The sequence below is a fragment of the Mauremys mutica genome, chromosome 8 (genome assembly GCF_020497125.1).
Source record: "Mauremys mutica isolate MM-2020 ecotype Southern chromosome 8, ASM2049712v1, whole genome shotgun sequence".
In the NCBI taxonomy this organism is placed as follows: Eukaryota; Metazoa; Chordata; order Testudines; family Geoemydidae; genus Mauremys; species Mauremys mutica.
This window is the reverse complement of record NC_059079.1, coordinates 15,222,032-15,236,470: the sequence shown is the minus strand read 5'-3', so window position 1 is coordinate 15,236,470 and position 14,439 is coordinate 15,222,032. Positions and strand designations below refer to the sequence as shown.

Below are 14,439 nucleotides of genomic sequence, written 5' to 3'. Positions count from 1 at the left end.
AAATTCCCCCAACACACAGAGACAGGCACACCAAACACTTTGAAAAAGAACATGCTGTGAAAATTATTTTGTGTTTACCTGCCTGGAAAATTTTATTCAGCAACATTTACATTAAAACTAGGCATTCCACTCAGGGAGGTAAGGATGGGGAGGGGTAGGAAGGACTAATTTAATTTTAAATTAGAGAATATGCAAATTGAGGGGCTTGAAATGCAAATTTTATGTTTTTAAAAATCTCCCATTGTAAAGAAAACTAGAGATTAACAGTCTGTGGGTATGACTTGGATTTTGACAAGGTTTGCACATTTGCTAATGTTGGGTTTAATGTCTGATGTTGCTCCGATTGAAGTCAATGAGTGGTACAGGACTCCGGCTCTAAGGAACAGGAAATTTTTCCTTGCAAGGTTACATAATAAACATAAAGCTAAAATTAGGGGGAAGGGAATTTTGAAAACTGATTTTTTGTATATAATAAAGATAATCAGGAAGGGCAGGCATAAATTTCCCTCAATCCATTTATTATGATTACCTACTTCTTCAATGGAATTTTAAAAGCAAGTGTGTATTAATTTACCATGAAGAGAAATTTAGTGCATATCTTATCTTGATATTCTGTATCACAGACAAAAAATAATTATACAAAGATGCCTATTATAAAAAGATGCTGATCTTAATGTTAAAATGCCGTATATGAAACAAAGCAATCAGATAATAGGTGGCTTTCCCAGGATGTCCAGCAGAGAATGTGTCCACCTCATTAGTATGAAATAACAACGGGGCACGTGTTTGGTACTGAAATGTTTTTGTTTTCAGCCTCTTTCAGGGGGCAATATCAGGAAAACAAACACATTCTTATATTTAAATCATACTGTTGTATTAAAGCACCAAGGAGACCACAATTATGTTCAGCTGAAAGGGGTCAGTTGTCAGCACTAATGAATTCCAGGCTCAGATTAAATGACAGGGCCGGCTCTAGGCACCAGCGTTCCAAGCATGTGCTTGGGGCAGCACTTCTAAAGGGGCAGCACTCTGGCTCTTTGGGGCGGCCCTTTTCAAGGGGCGGCATGCCAGCTTTTTTGGGGGGGGGGCAAAAATCCTGAAGCCGGCCCTGTTAAATGATCAGGATTTGCTGAAGGAGTGTTAACACCTCAGATACATAATTCACAGTAAATTTCCCATGTCTGTCCATGCTGCTATCCCAGACGGTGTGGCATGACACTGGGATTTTGCATGCCATATTGATCTATGTTATCCATAAACCCTTGTCCCTATTAGAAAACAACAGCCAGTGTTAACTTCCACGATGGCAGAAAAACGTGGCCATATTATCTCATGACAGCTGGAAAGATCATTAATTTCATCACTGTACCAGTCCCTGTCTTATGCACAGCGTAACTGCAGGGATGTATGTTTACACTTACGCAGTATAGTTTTGTAATGAAATAGGCAGAAATCAGTAAAGAGTTTAGGTGTGAAGATACTGCAGTGATAGGCGCCAGTACAAAAGACAGACAAACATATAGATAGGTGAACCACAGGGAGTATACATCTATAAATACAAGCTGACTGACCCACTCTAGCAAAGATTTTTTTGTTGCTGTTTAATCAAACAAGTCACTTGGGATAAGTGGGGCTAAAGTCTAAATTCATTCCAGTAAAATCACACCCACATACCCACACCCACACCTGCACCATATACATACATTAATGGACTGTGGCTGTTTGTTTAACGTAGAGGTATGGTGGTCTCTCCATCTACTTTAGCATAAACCAGGGTGGGGGTTGAGAGGGGAAATAAATCATCCACACGGGTCAACATCATGCCTTGCAACAGAAAAACTGCAGCAGGAGTGAAATGCCAGGAGTGTCAGCCTGCAGAATTACTGACTTCACACTACAGGGGTGAGGAAGGAGAGGTTTGTAGCCGCTCAGGGCCCTGTCCCTACACAAGCTTCCTTTCCCACCCTAGCAGCACCACACCGTACAATCCACACCATCAGCACCACCTCATGTCGCATAGTCTCTGATGTGCGCCTGGGGAAAGCACTCCCTCCACGACCCTGCAGGTTTGGTGGGGATAATATGGCATATGGCAACTACTCTCAGTACCCAGGCATATCTCCTGAACTGCACTGAGCTGCACCACTGTAGCACTTCACTGAAGACGCTACTATGCTGACAGGAGAGCTTCTACCATGAGAGGAGGTAGTTATGTCGATGGGGAAAGCCCTCCCGTTGACATAGCACCGTCTACATCAGGGGTTAGGCTGGTATAACTTCAACGCTCAGGGGCATGGATTTTTCACACTCCTCAGCCACGTAGTTATACTGATATAAATTTATAACGTAGACCTTGCCTATGTCTCTCTCCTCCTTATAGACTTGCCATCTCCTTTTGGACTGTATTTACACATCTTTCACCTCAGACAGAAGAGGAGGAGGCTCCATAGTGGTGCATACCCAGCATTCCTTGCCTTGTCACAACAATTTGAGGAAAACTCTTCTAGGGAATTTTCCTCCCTGCAAAGAGGATCCTTCAGGGTTTTTTTTCCATGGGAGGGGGCACTCCTCTCCATACATGTGATGTTTATCTTGCTCCTTTAAGAACTCATCTGGTGAGTTCATTTGTAATTAGAAATCTATTTTACAGGAGGGCATGATCAATCTGCAGTCTGACACAGAGTGCAATTCCTTTAAGTAAGTCCTTCATGCTTTTATAAAAAGCAGACTCTTTAAAATGGCTTACAGCAATGGCTTGAATTGTGGCCAAGTAGATAAGAGCGAGTTCATCAAGGCCCTGATACAATGTCAGTCCAACAACCTGCGTGGAACACAAGAAGAAAATGTTCAAATCTAGGAGAGGTGGAATTTCAGCATTTTCTGTGAAACACAAGGCATGCTTTCTTGTTGCTACATGTTTAAATGCAAATTCTAATCCTGTCTTTGTGAGCTGCACACACACTGTTAAGTTAAATATATTACTCCCGATCTGGGTAAGAACCACAGAAACTGATTTTGCCCTTGCAAAGAAACAGTGAACAAAATATCATTTTGTAAGGGATTTATGTGTTATGTTTTCACTGATACAGTTTTCCTATGAGATTTGCATATTCCTTGGGAGTATATTTAGTCTAGTACTATGAAATGAAACACAGTAAAAAAAAAAATCCTACATGCCCTTCCACTAAAAGACAATTAATAATTAAGGATTAGATTATGATTTCATTTTCTCTGGCATAAATCCAAATTCCTTCAATTCAAGTCAGTGTAGTTACTCTGGACTTGTATTAGAGCAAGTGAGATCCTAATTTTGTTTCTAAATGTGGCAGAAAAGATTCACTATCATTGCTAGTATTTGCATAAGAGACTCAAATGAGGGGAATAAAGACCCTCCTGGAGAACATATTTCTTGTGGAAAACAGAACAGCTTTACTATGGATCAAAATATTCATGGGTCACTCCCACAGCAAAAGATAATCAGGTGCATCTAAGAGCAGAATTTAGCCTTAACAGTTTTACTCAAATTACTGGTATAATTACAGCTCATAGTGATGCCCTTTAGAGGTATGACTTCTGAAAAACAACATAAGTATTAGTGCCAATTGAAATGAAGTGCATAGCACTGTTCCTGGCACCGGTACTGAGGTGGGAACTTATTTTGTATATATTTTTACTTGCAATAAAGAAGTGGCTTAAAGTTTTTCACAGCTTTTGAAGGGTAACTAAATAGGTAAATCCTTTTACGATAACAATATATTTCAGCATGTTGCTGTCTTCTCAGAACAGATGATTCAAGGTGGAATTCCTGTGTCATTAATCAGGATTGACAAGTGCCATCCTTTTCAGTTCAATAGTTGAAAAAGAAAAAAGTTTTGAAACCACCAGAAAAGAACACTCAAATTATCTCTAAGTATTAGCCTCATCTTGCTGCGCAAGAATTTACAGATCTATCCATTTATCACCTGAATGCTCCCCAACCTCTCCCCCCAGTATACTGTATGAACCCTCCCATTTTTAGTAGCAGTAATTATGGGTGAACTCTCCTCCCCGAAAATGTTTGACGTTTCAGTTGCAGGGATGCTGATGACTGAGATGATCTATTGGGGTTATTTGCCTGCTCTCAGGGACCATGTTAAGGTGCGTTATTACACAAACTACCTGGAACACAAATCAGAACTATACATCATTATGATTCAAGAGATATCAGACCTTAAAGTCACATAAATTATACCCTTATTCACCTGTTCAGTCATGGTCTTGTATAATAACATCCTAACATGCAATCCAGCTAGTCTGCCTCCATCTTGTTCAGCTAGCAGAAGCATCCAAATGTGTGGATGTTTATGTTAACCTCATGAGTCCACTTGTGCGGAAAGTCTCACCAGGAGAGATTCTCTCATGAGCTTCCTAATTCTGCTGCTTCAGGTTCTAGATTGAAATACTGTGAAAACTGCTCTTCTCACAGTATTTCATCCCTTCCAGAAGAAACATTTCACAACCTCAAATCAGGATCAGATTCAGCTCAGTTTTGGAAAATGAATAAAAATTCAGGAGGTTTCTTGTTTATGTATTTATTTTTAAATCAGCGCTTGCATGCCCATGGCTAATAATTACACAGGAGCTTTCCAGCTTTTGATGACTGTGACCAATAATCAACTGAAATAGTGTAACATGCCTATTCAGCAAAATGACTGAAAATTTGAAAATCTTTCCTTGCAATATTTTATATCATTCTAAGTCTCTGGATACACCCTTCCAGTTTTGGACTGAGACTCACCAATTCCACAAGGAGAATGCAAGATTAAGCGGACTGGTGAGTGCACAAAAACAATGAGTGGCACTATTCAGTTCTCCAAAATATGACTGCCAGTAAAGATACTGGATGGAAGATGTACCTCTTAGTATTTTCAGCAAGTAAATGAGACACTAGTGATATTAGAAGTATCCTGATCGGTGGTGTGCTGCAAAAACACTTGCTATTGTCAACAACAACAACAACAAATATCAGCAAGAAACCCAAATCCTATGGGACAGTCTGAACAACTAGGAAGGAGTATGTTTAAAATAAAAATGCTCCTTCCAATTTTTTTTTAATTAATTTTACCCCATTGTTCTGTCTTGACCTTTTTGCAAAGACAGGCTGTTTCTTACCATGCCCTTCAGTGTCAGATCTGCTAAGGGAGATCGGTTACCATGGAAATCTGGCCAAACGTGTAAATCAACAGTGAGGAAACCCACAGGCAAAGATTTCTTAATCAGATCCAGGTGACTGTTCAAGTATGCATATATATTTTGAGCACTAGAAGAAAAACAAGTTGGGAAAGAAAAGGGGAGGGAGGTTATTCGGTGAACATAAAACATTTGCACTTCTAATGTCAAATACAAGAAAACCATCAAAAGGGGCCCAAAAGCCAAACTTAAAAGAGAGAGAATCATTTCCTTGCCAGGAGAGTGGGGGTAATTAAACTCCACTATCAGCCAGTAGAATGACGAGTTCCCACAGTGGGCAGGGAGTTGTGGAGACAATGAAAGCTGAATGACCTTCAGAAGCAGTAGCAGCTGCACTCCTTGTGCAATGCTTCCTGCCGGCCAGTCCTGAAACTGCAGCTGACTGGCATAATGGTGGCTCCCCCGCGACACAGAGAGGGGGAAAGCAATCGTGCAATGAAGACCGAGAGAGGGAGTGAAGAAATAAAAAAGATTCCCAAAGAGGAATGAAAATAAAATCCCTTTAACAACAGAAATTACTAACATTTGTAATCAAAAGGTCCGCATATTAAAGTTTTCAATATTCAAGCATAGGGTATAATTAAAACAAAGCAGTGAGGGGAGACTGCGGACAGCGAGATGCTGCTTTGCAGGGGAGGAGCTGACTAAGGTCCCTACATTTAATTCTCTACGTTTTTATAATGCACCCATCTCCACATTATCCAAATGCCTTTTTCCTGGGCCAGCCATGGTTGTGAGATTAATGATGAACTCTTCAGTGTTCTGGCTTGCAATGGCACTAGTGACATTCCAGTTAAAATAAGTTGCAATTATGGTTAGAATCTTTCTTTAAAAAAAAACTTTTGTACCATCATAAACAGATTTATAATTTTATTTTTGGTCTTGACTCCTAAGAAATCAGAGTAGGGCATTTAGTTTCGGGCATCTTGGTCAATAATAGCATCTACCCTAATTACAATTGATTAGCCATTGTCTCATTTACTGTAGGTCCGAAACAGTGATATTCATTTAGCCCCTACATGTATATTCAATTGTGCACTAATGAGATCCCCAAGAGAATTTGGCATATGTTTTACCACATTGACTTCTGACCTCCGAGCAGCTGTATATTTATACTTTGCATTCAACCATTCAGCAGCATGTTTTTTCAATTATACCTTTCCATATGTGTGCTATCAGAGAATATCATTCAAAATGAAGTACGCTTGGAAGACATTAAACTAACTAATTCACATCATTATTCACATTCTTTTAAATGTGTTTTCTGTGCCTTCCTGGAACTGAATTATGATAATTTTGAAAGTTACAATGATTCTTTTTTTCATATTGTGGCCTTATTTTCTGCCTCCCTAAAGATCATATTATAAACAGTACCTGCTAATAACCAGTCCCTGCATTTCCAGTAGAAGCCCGGCTTTTATGGGGTGAGAAGGGAAAAGGAAGAGGGCAACTTCATTAAACATGAGGCCTATCCTACTTCCCAGCTTCCATCTGGCCCTCTTGTTACTTGGATTCCCAGGGGGAGAAGTTATTCCAGAGCACAAACCCTGTGTAGCAGAGGTTGACATTTAACCATGCCTTCTCAGGCAAGCAGATATCCCTAGCACTACATGTGTACACCCTCCTCTTCCTATATATCTAGGCCCTACAACTCTATGTCTGGTTAGAATGAATGGCAGAGCTCCCTCAAACGCCTACCAGTGCTACTTGTCAGCCAAGCCCATTGGACAGTGTTGGGCTACTAATTTTCTGAGCCAATCCAATTTCTATTTAAGAAAAGGGAAAGACATCCATTAACTTCAGCAGCAGTTGGATCGGGCATCATGTCCTGGGACCTAGGGCTTTACAAAGCCAAAGGTTATGGCTGTCATCTGGCCAGCTGTTCTTTGACCATTTAAAAATTATACAGGAGTTCTGCGAATAATAGTAATAGTTTATAGTTGTAACGTGGGCCAGATTTCAGAAATCAATGGGAATTAGGCACCTACTGGGATTTTCAAAAGTGTCTATCTGCATTTTTAGGCCCCTAAATACCTTTGAAAATCTAGGCCTAAGATCCACAGATGGAAGGAACTGCCAAATATTATTTTTATACATTGCTTGAAAGATCTCAAAGCACTTTACAGACATACATCACTACTGAAAAGCAGCCACCTGTAAGGTGGGGGAAGAGCCGTCAAAACAGCACACTGCTCACTAGTGGAAAGCAGAGAAATTCTGTCCAAAGACATCAAGGCAAAACGCTGCTCTGACAAAATCTGTCATAGGATCTATGATGTCAAGCAGAGAGGGTCTTGTTTCTCAAGGTCTCATCACAGAGGGACCCAAACAATGTAAACTACATGGAACTTAGTATGTCCACCATGGAAAAATGACGGGGTGACCCAAGCCAGTCAGGGTTAGAACCTGTGATTCTAGGAAGATGAGGTATTTCAGCTCTGATGCTTCGACCACAAAGTCATCCTGAGTCCACACTCTAGCCTGGATAGATGGAGTTTTACTATCTCAATAATGCCTATAAGGTGTTATCATACAAAACAGACCTGATTCTTCATGGCCTGACACCCTGTATAGGTATTTACACCTCTGTGAAGTGGGTTTAAAATGCCACCAGACATGTGAGTGGAGAATTCTGATGCGTCGGCATTTTATATCCACTTAGATTCATAGACTCTAGGGCTGGAAGGGACCTTGAGAGGTCATTGAGTCCAGTTCCCTGCTCTCATGGCAGGACCAAATACTATCTAGACCGTCCCAGATAGACATTTATCTAACCTACTCTTAAATATCTCCAGAGATGAAGATTCCACAACCTCCCTAGGTAGTTTACTCCAGGCATGCGCTGGACCAGTGTAATGACAACACAAGGTGAAGAATCAGGCTCAGTATATCAGAATAGACCCCCTAAAATACTTCAAAGAGATCTGTAGGCAAATAACTCCCCATCCCCCACCATCAACAACCCCCAAAACCAAAACAAGACCCTATGTTAATATTAAGAATCTGACTTAATTTGAGAAAAGACAGGAAATTCAGACCAAAACTCTGCACTAAAAACCCCCTTCTATTTGGCTGTTTCCACTGATATAGTTCTTCGTGACGACGCCTCAGAACAGTGGGTGAAGTTTTAGGCCTCATGTGCTGTAATAGCCAGGTACAAGGTGATGTCTTAGAGATGGAATTTCAACCCAAAATGCAAAGTTCCTGGCTTCTGTCAGTTTAAGTTAGTCCCTTAATGCTACCCTTTTTCGGGGAAACGGGGAGGAGGGTGAATTTATAAGTGGCTTGTTTACTAAATTTATAGCTATGAAAACATATCATTAGAATGGCAGTGTCTGGAAAGCATTATAGAAATACCATTGGTATATTAACCATATAAAATATGATGACCCTCTTTACCAACACTCTCCTGCAGTTTTACTAACTGCATGAGCCTCAAGTAAGAATTAAAGATGCAACGCGGTATCACAGAAGACAGTTATATCACCTTACATTCAGTATATAAAGAAATAAAGTTCTCTCTACCTCAGCACTCAAGGATTTTGCATTGTGTAAACTGTGATTTCTCATTCAATGCAGTATTAGAGTTAGCCTAGAATCGCAGACGCCTCGAGCAGACACGCTGCACTCATGCAAAACGTGGATGGTACTGGGGTGATCCATCTCTTGGTTTTAACTATCCCTTTATTCTGGGTTTGCATTTCTCTCTACACTACCGTCCCAGTCTTTTTTTCATACACTAGCTGTTCTTTCATATAGCAGATTTCTCCTAATAGTGCAACGTAAGCTAAACCTCATTCCTGGAGCCTGACAACATCACCTCTGAAGTATGAGACATGACTAGCCCTAGGCACCCAGGTCTGCAGCATGGAGAATATACTCTGCTACCAAGAAACATATTGGGCTGGATACAAAGAAGACTTTGATGTGCAAAGCAGGCGGCCAGTCATACCATTTGGGTAAGTATTTGAACCTAAGGGTGAATATTTTAGGTTTTTAAAGCTTTGAACCCTGAATTACCATTACAGAAGCCTTTGCAAATACTTCCAATCAGTTCAGACTCAGGGGACTGAGTTCAGAGCCAGCTTGGCTGAGCCCCACGTCCTGAAATGGGAATGTTGCAGTACAGGGATGAAGGTACAGTGTAGTGGGGGGGAGGGATAGCTCAGTGGTTTGAGCATTGGCCTGCTAAACCCAGGGTTGTGAGCTCAGTCCTTGAGGGGGCCACTTAGGGATCTAGGGCAAAATCAGTACATGGTCCTGCTAGTGAAGGCAGGGGGCTGGACTCAATGACCTTTCAGGGTCCCTTCCAGTTCTATCAGATAGGTATAGCTCCATATATTATTATTATTATTTTAGTGTCAAAATGATCATTGTAAGGCCACTGTTTTGATAAAGAAATAAGAGTGGTGACCTGGCTGCAGCTTTTGCTTGCAACTCTGGGAAGGCAACGTGGCCTCGGACTACGTGATCTATCTGAAAAAGAACAAAAAGACAAACAACCAGATTAAAATAAATTAAATTTAAAAATTAATTCCTGGTAAAATATATTGAAACTCTGTCATTCTACAACGACAAAAGAGCTTCCAGCTTACTCATGACGTACTAAAACCTGGTCCTACTGAAGCCAATGGCAAAACTCCCATTGATTTCCATAGTATCAGGATTTGGCTCAAAAAGTTTAACAGTGATATACCAAAAATGAGCAGAATGATAAGCTTAAATCGTCTCGAATAATTGATTGCCCGTTAGCTTGACGGAGCTAACACGTTTGTAATGGCTAGTGTGAACACTCCACAAGTGTTTATTCAAGGACATGAATATTTGTTCTTCACCGTGAAAATCAATTAACTTGAGGTTAAAAAAGACTTCCCCTACATAGAGTTGACATGTGAATTGGACCCTCCAGGGAAAGGTGTCTAGTGTTATACATGAACCAATGCCTTGTGTAGGATCGTGTGGAATTTCAAGATGGTAATTTAGCAGCTTTTGTGGCCAGTCCATAGTGCTTGTCAGAGGCATCCGTAAAGGTAATGAGGCAACACTATGGCTACCCAGAGTACTGAATATATAGGCGAGTGATTTGGCAAGACCTGTAGGCAGCAAGTCAGGACAGGTGTTTAATTTTCATTAGTATTCATTAGTTTGGGTGCCTGGGTGTTAACAGTATAATAAAATTTATTTTAACTATGCACACACATCTGTATACAGGAAAAGAACTAAATACATCTTGATTCCCTCTGGAGTTTGTGTAGGAGATGAAAGAAAGCCATTTATAAAAATGTAAATGGTCTTAGAAACAAAGCTGTGGGCTGGAGTGAGGTTTGCTGATTGAAATGTTAACATCAGAACAAGCCAACTCAGGGCTGACACTGGCCATTATGAACTGTGCAAGTCTGCCTGGAAAATGATTGATGGGATCTAAATAAATAAAATGTGGTTATGCACTTTGTGTGCGTATGTGTATGAACACATTTTACTTACAAAAAATCACTATTAATGCAATGATAAGGTTTGCATAGTTAAATGCTTAGAAATCAAGAAATGCCGAAGTTAAGGCTGGTTGTGTAAACTTACCTCTGCCCCCTTGTGGATATGCAAAATTATGTGATTGCATCTTATTTCTCTGTTAATACAACAGAACATCATAATATTTCCCCCTGTTTTTTCCCTATTCATTCTGAAAACGCAGTTCAAAGTCTTAGAAATTCCTTTTAAAAAACACATTTTTTCACCAGGACAAGCAGAGACTCCAGTGGCACGAGGTCTAGGCCTATTTACAAATTTAAAACTTTGGCAGGTTTTAGGGTAGCCTCATATAGAAAACTGTTGTTAGAACTTTTTAAAGGGAACAGGATCTTTATTTCACTTTGGCTTAACTCTCAATGAGTTCAAGTGATTCTGTTCAAACTTTGCAAAAAAAAAAAAATTCTCCTTCATCCAGAGATCAACTAATAAAAACATAATCCCCAAATATGAACTTTCCCCCAGAAAGTGAGAAGTGTGTGAAAGCAGGATGTTATGATGGCTACTGCTTTGCAACCTTAACTGTAATGGACACAACCAAGCATCCACCATTGTGTTTATTTTACATACACACTTCCTCTCTCTACATATACACAAAACACACGGAGATATAATCTGAAAAAGAGCACATGAAATATTTGATAAATATCTTGATAAATATAAATGTTCCTCAATATACCAAAGGTTACTGCTAATGTTTGCTATAGGCCCTACCCAAAATATTGGTTTCCAAAGTCCTCCTTAAGGACCCAATCCTCTGAGGTAGCAAGTGCCTACTAAGAGCTGAGAAAACTTGGAACTTTGCAAGATCAAGCCTTTTATCTATTAACAAATTAAACGGAGACCTATGTGTCTGTATATCAAGTCACACACCTTGCACACAAGGGGGAGATTTAGATGACAATATAGCAGGGGTGGGCACACTGTGGCTTGTGAGCCACATGCGGCTCTTTTACAGTTAAAGCGCATGCCCTCCCCATTCTCTTCCTATTAGACTTTTGGGGGAGCTCGGGGCTTCTGCCCTGCAGCAGGGTGGTGGGGCTAGGAGCTTCTTGAGGCCTCTTCCCCCACTCCTGCAAGCCAGGGCCAAACACAATAGCTTCTATCTACCCTTATCAAAATTAACAGACTTTAGCTGCCATTCCCAAGCAGCCAAGCGTGTAGTGCTGTACACATATTATAGTGTCTGAGGCTACGTCTTCACTACCCGCCGTATCGGCGGGTAGCAATCGATTTCTCGGGGATCGATATATCGTGTCTCATCTAGACGCGATATATCGATCCCTGAATGAGCTCCTGTCGACTCCGGAACTCCACCAACCCGAACGGCGGTAGCGGAGTCGACATGGGGAGCCGCGGACATCGATCCCGCGCCGTGAGGACAGTAGGTAATTCGATCTAAGATACTTCGACTTCACCTATGTTATTCACGTAGCTGAAGTTGCGTATCTTAGATCGATTTCCCCCCGTAGTGTAGACCAGCCCTGAGACCGCCTCTTGGCTGGTGTAAATTGGAATAGGTCTGCTGATTTCAGTGGTGCTATGCTGATTGACACCAGCTGAGGAACTGTCCCTATATTTTAGTAAGAAGCTATCTGTGCCTTTGCAGACTCACCAGTTTTCCTGTAGCGCTTTGGCCTCCCTCGTTCAACCAGAATCCAGGCACCATGGCTGAGTAATAGGGACCCCAAACACCAGGCACAAAAATGGGAGCATCACTTATCTGGAAAGAAAACAGTAAATCTAGTTATTCTAGTTGCCCTCTGTTTGACACAGTATTTCAAGGGCTAACATTTGACAGCAATTTGGAGCTGATTCTGCAAACACTCATGGAAGTCCTCTGAAATGGTGGTTGAAGCATGAAGGGACATATGAATCTTTAGTACATCTGGCACATAAATATCTTGTGATGCCGGCTACAACAGTGCCATGCGAACACCTGTTATCACTTTTAGGTGATCTTGTAAAGAAGAAGCGGGCAGCATTATCTCCTGCAAATGTAAACAAACTTGTTTGCCTGAGCAATTGGCAGAACAAGAAGTAGAACTGAGTGGACTTGTGGGTTCTAAAGTTTTCCATTGTTTAATTTTTGAATGCAGTTTTTTTTAACATAATTCTACATTTGTAAGTTCAACTTTCATTATAAAGAGATTGCACTATAGATCTTGTATTAGGTGACTGAAAAATACTATTACTTTTGTTTTTTACAGTGCAAATATTTATAATAAAAATAAACAAAGTGAGCACTGTGCACTTTGTATTCTGTCGCAACTGAAATCAATTAAATCGAACTATTTAAATAAATGGTATTCTATTATTGTTTAACAGTGCGATTAAACATGAGATTAATCGTGATTACATTTTTTAATCACACAATTAATCACGATTAATTTTTAATCGCTTGACAACCCTAGTTTCAATGACTTTTTAATTGGATGATGTTCCCTTTGCCAGATGGTGATCAGACACTGATCACTGATTAAACCAACTCTGAATTTTAGTCACCCTGTCTCACTGGCCAGTCCTAGCATGCACATCCTGTAAATTTTCACAGTTCAGATTCAACGTGGAACTTCATGGTCCATAGGGAATGACCCTTCTCTACTTCATAGTTCATACACACAATAAATAAAAGCCCCAGTCCTGCTCCCAGTAAATGCAATGCAGAATCCCATCGACTTCAATGGAAGCAGGGTCAAAACTTAAGTAGTAGTCGTAGAAGATTTTGCTAAAGTTTAAGGAGCGGCCTCTAGACAAAGCCTACTGGCATGTGCGTATCATACGGTTAGTAAATATACCAGCAGAAAGGTTTTTGCACAAACCATAGTCTGCTCAAGCCATCATCTTAAATTACAGATAATTCTCAAGAGTAACATGAAATTAAGTAAGAAAAACAAAGAAGAGGAATTGGCTTCCCAAATATTTCTCAGCAATCCCCAACCTGATTTCTCTGGGGAATAACACAACTGTGTGTGAGAGAATCTCACTCAAGTGTACCCACACTATCAGCCTCAATGTTGTAAAATATTTTTGTTAAAGATCTTTTGTGCGGAATGACATTTTTGCACAACTAACTGCAGCAAAGTCTCATTAAAAAAAAAAGGTAAGAATGGCTGCACTGCCACTGAATTCAACAAGTCATGCAGGACATTAAGCAGATGGGTCCATCAAAAAGATTGCAAACGATTGTTTTTTTAAATACTGCAATGGGCTTCAATTACAGAAAGGGCAGTTTAGGTTGGACATTAGGAAAAACTTCCTGTCAGTGTAGTTAAGCACTGGAGTCCTAACCCATGGTACCCTACTCTAACCCAAGACATCACAGCATCTCTAAAGAGAAGAAGGACCATGCAGAGCAGACAGGACCTGGATTTTTAAAGTCTCATCCAAAATAGTCTCAACACACCAAACTTTGTGGTAGTCAATTTACCTTACTTGAAAGGATGAAGGACTGAGCTGAACCTGCAGTTCTAGAAAGGGTAGCTAATCTAAGGCAGAGACTCAGACCACTGAGCTATACTTTCCTACACATTATGGATAAGAGATTGGCTGCACAGACTAAGTATGCTAAGTTACAAGGCCCTCTGAAAATCAGATGTTTACAGACTTACAGGAAGATTGGAACATTGTTTTTGTTGCATTGTTCTTTCCCATATTTCCTAAATTACTACTCCAGGATTCCTA

At 40.4% G+C, this 14,439-nt stretch overlaps 1 protein-coding gene across 10 annotated transcripts in view; it reads right to left on the bottom strand.

Annotated features, from left to right (window-relative positions):
• The window catches only part of FGGY (FGGY carbohydrate kinase domain containing), a 372,408-nt gene that overhangs the window by 53,168 nt on the left and 304,801 nt on the right, over nucleotides 1-14,439 (bottom strand). For all 10 annotated transcript variants that reach the window (XM_045026481.1, XM_045026483.1, XM_045026482.1 and 7 more), the window contains 4 exons: nucleotides 12,371-12,478; nucleotides 9,644-9,705; nucleotides 5,152-5,299; nucleotides 2,747-2,821 (listed from right to left, as the gene is read on the bottom strand). In XM_045026481.1, coding sequence (XP_044882416.1) covers nucleotides 2,747-2,821; nucleotides 5,152-5,299; nucleotides 9,644-9,705; nucleotides 12,371-12,478 — 393 coding nt within the window. The remainder of the gene's footprint in view (nucleotides 1-2,746; nucleotides 2,822-5,151; nucleotides 5,300-9,643; nucleotides 9,706-12,370; nucleotides 12,479-14,439) is intronic.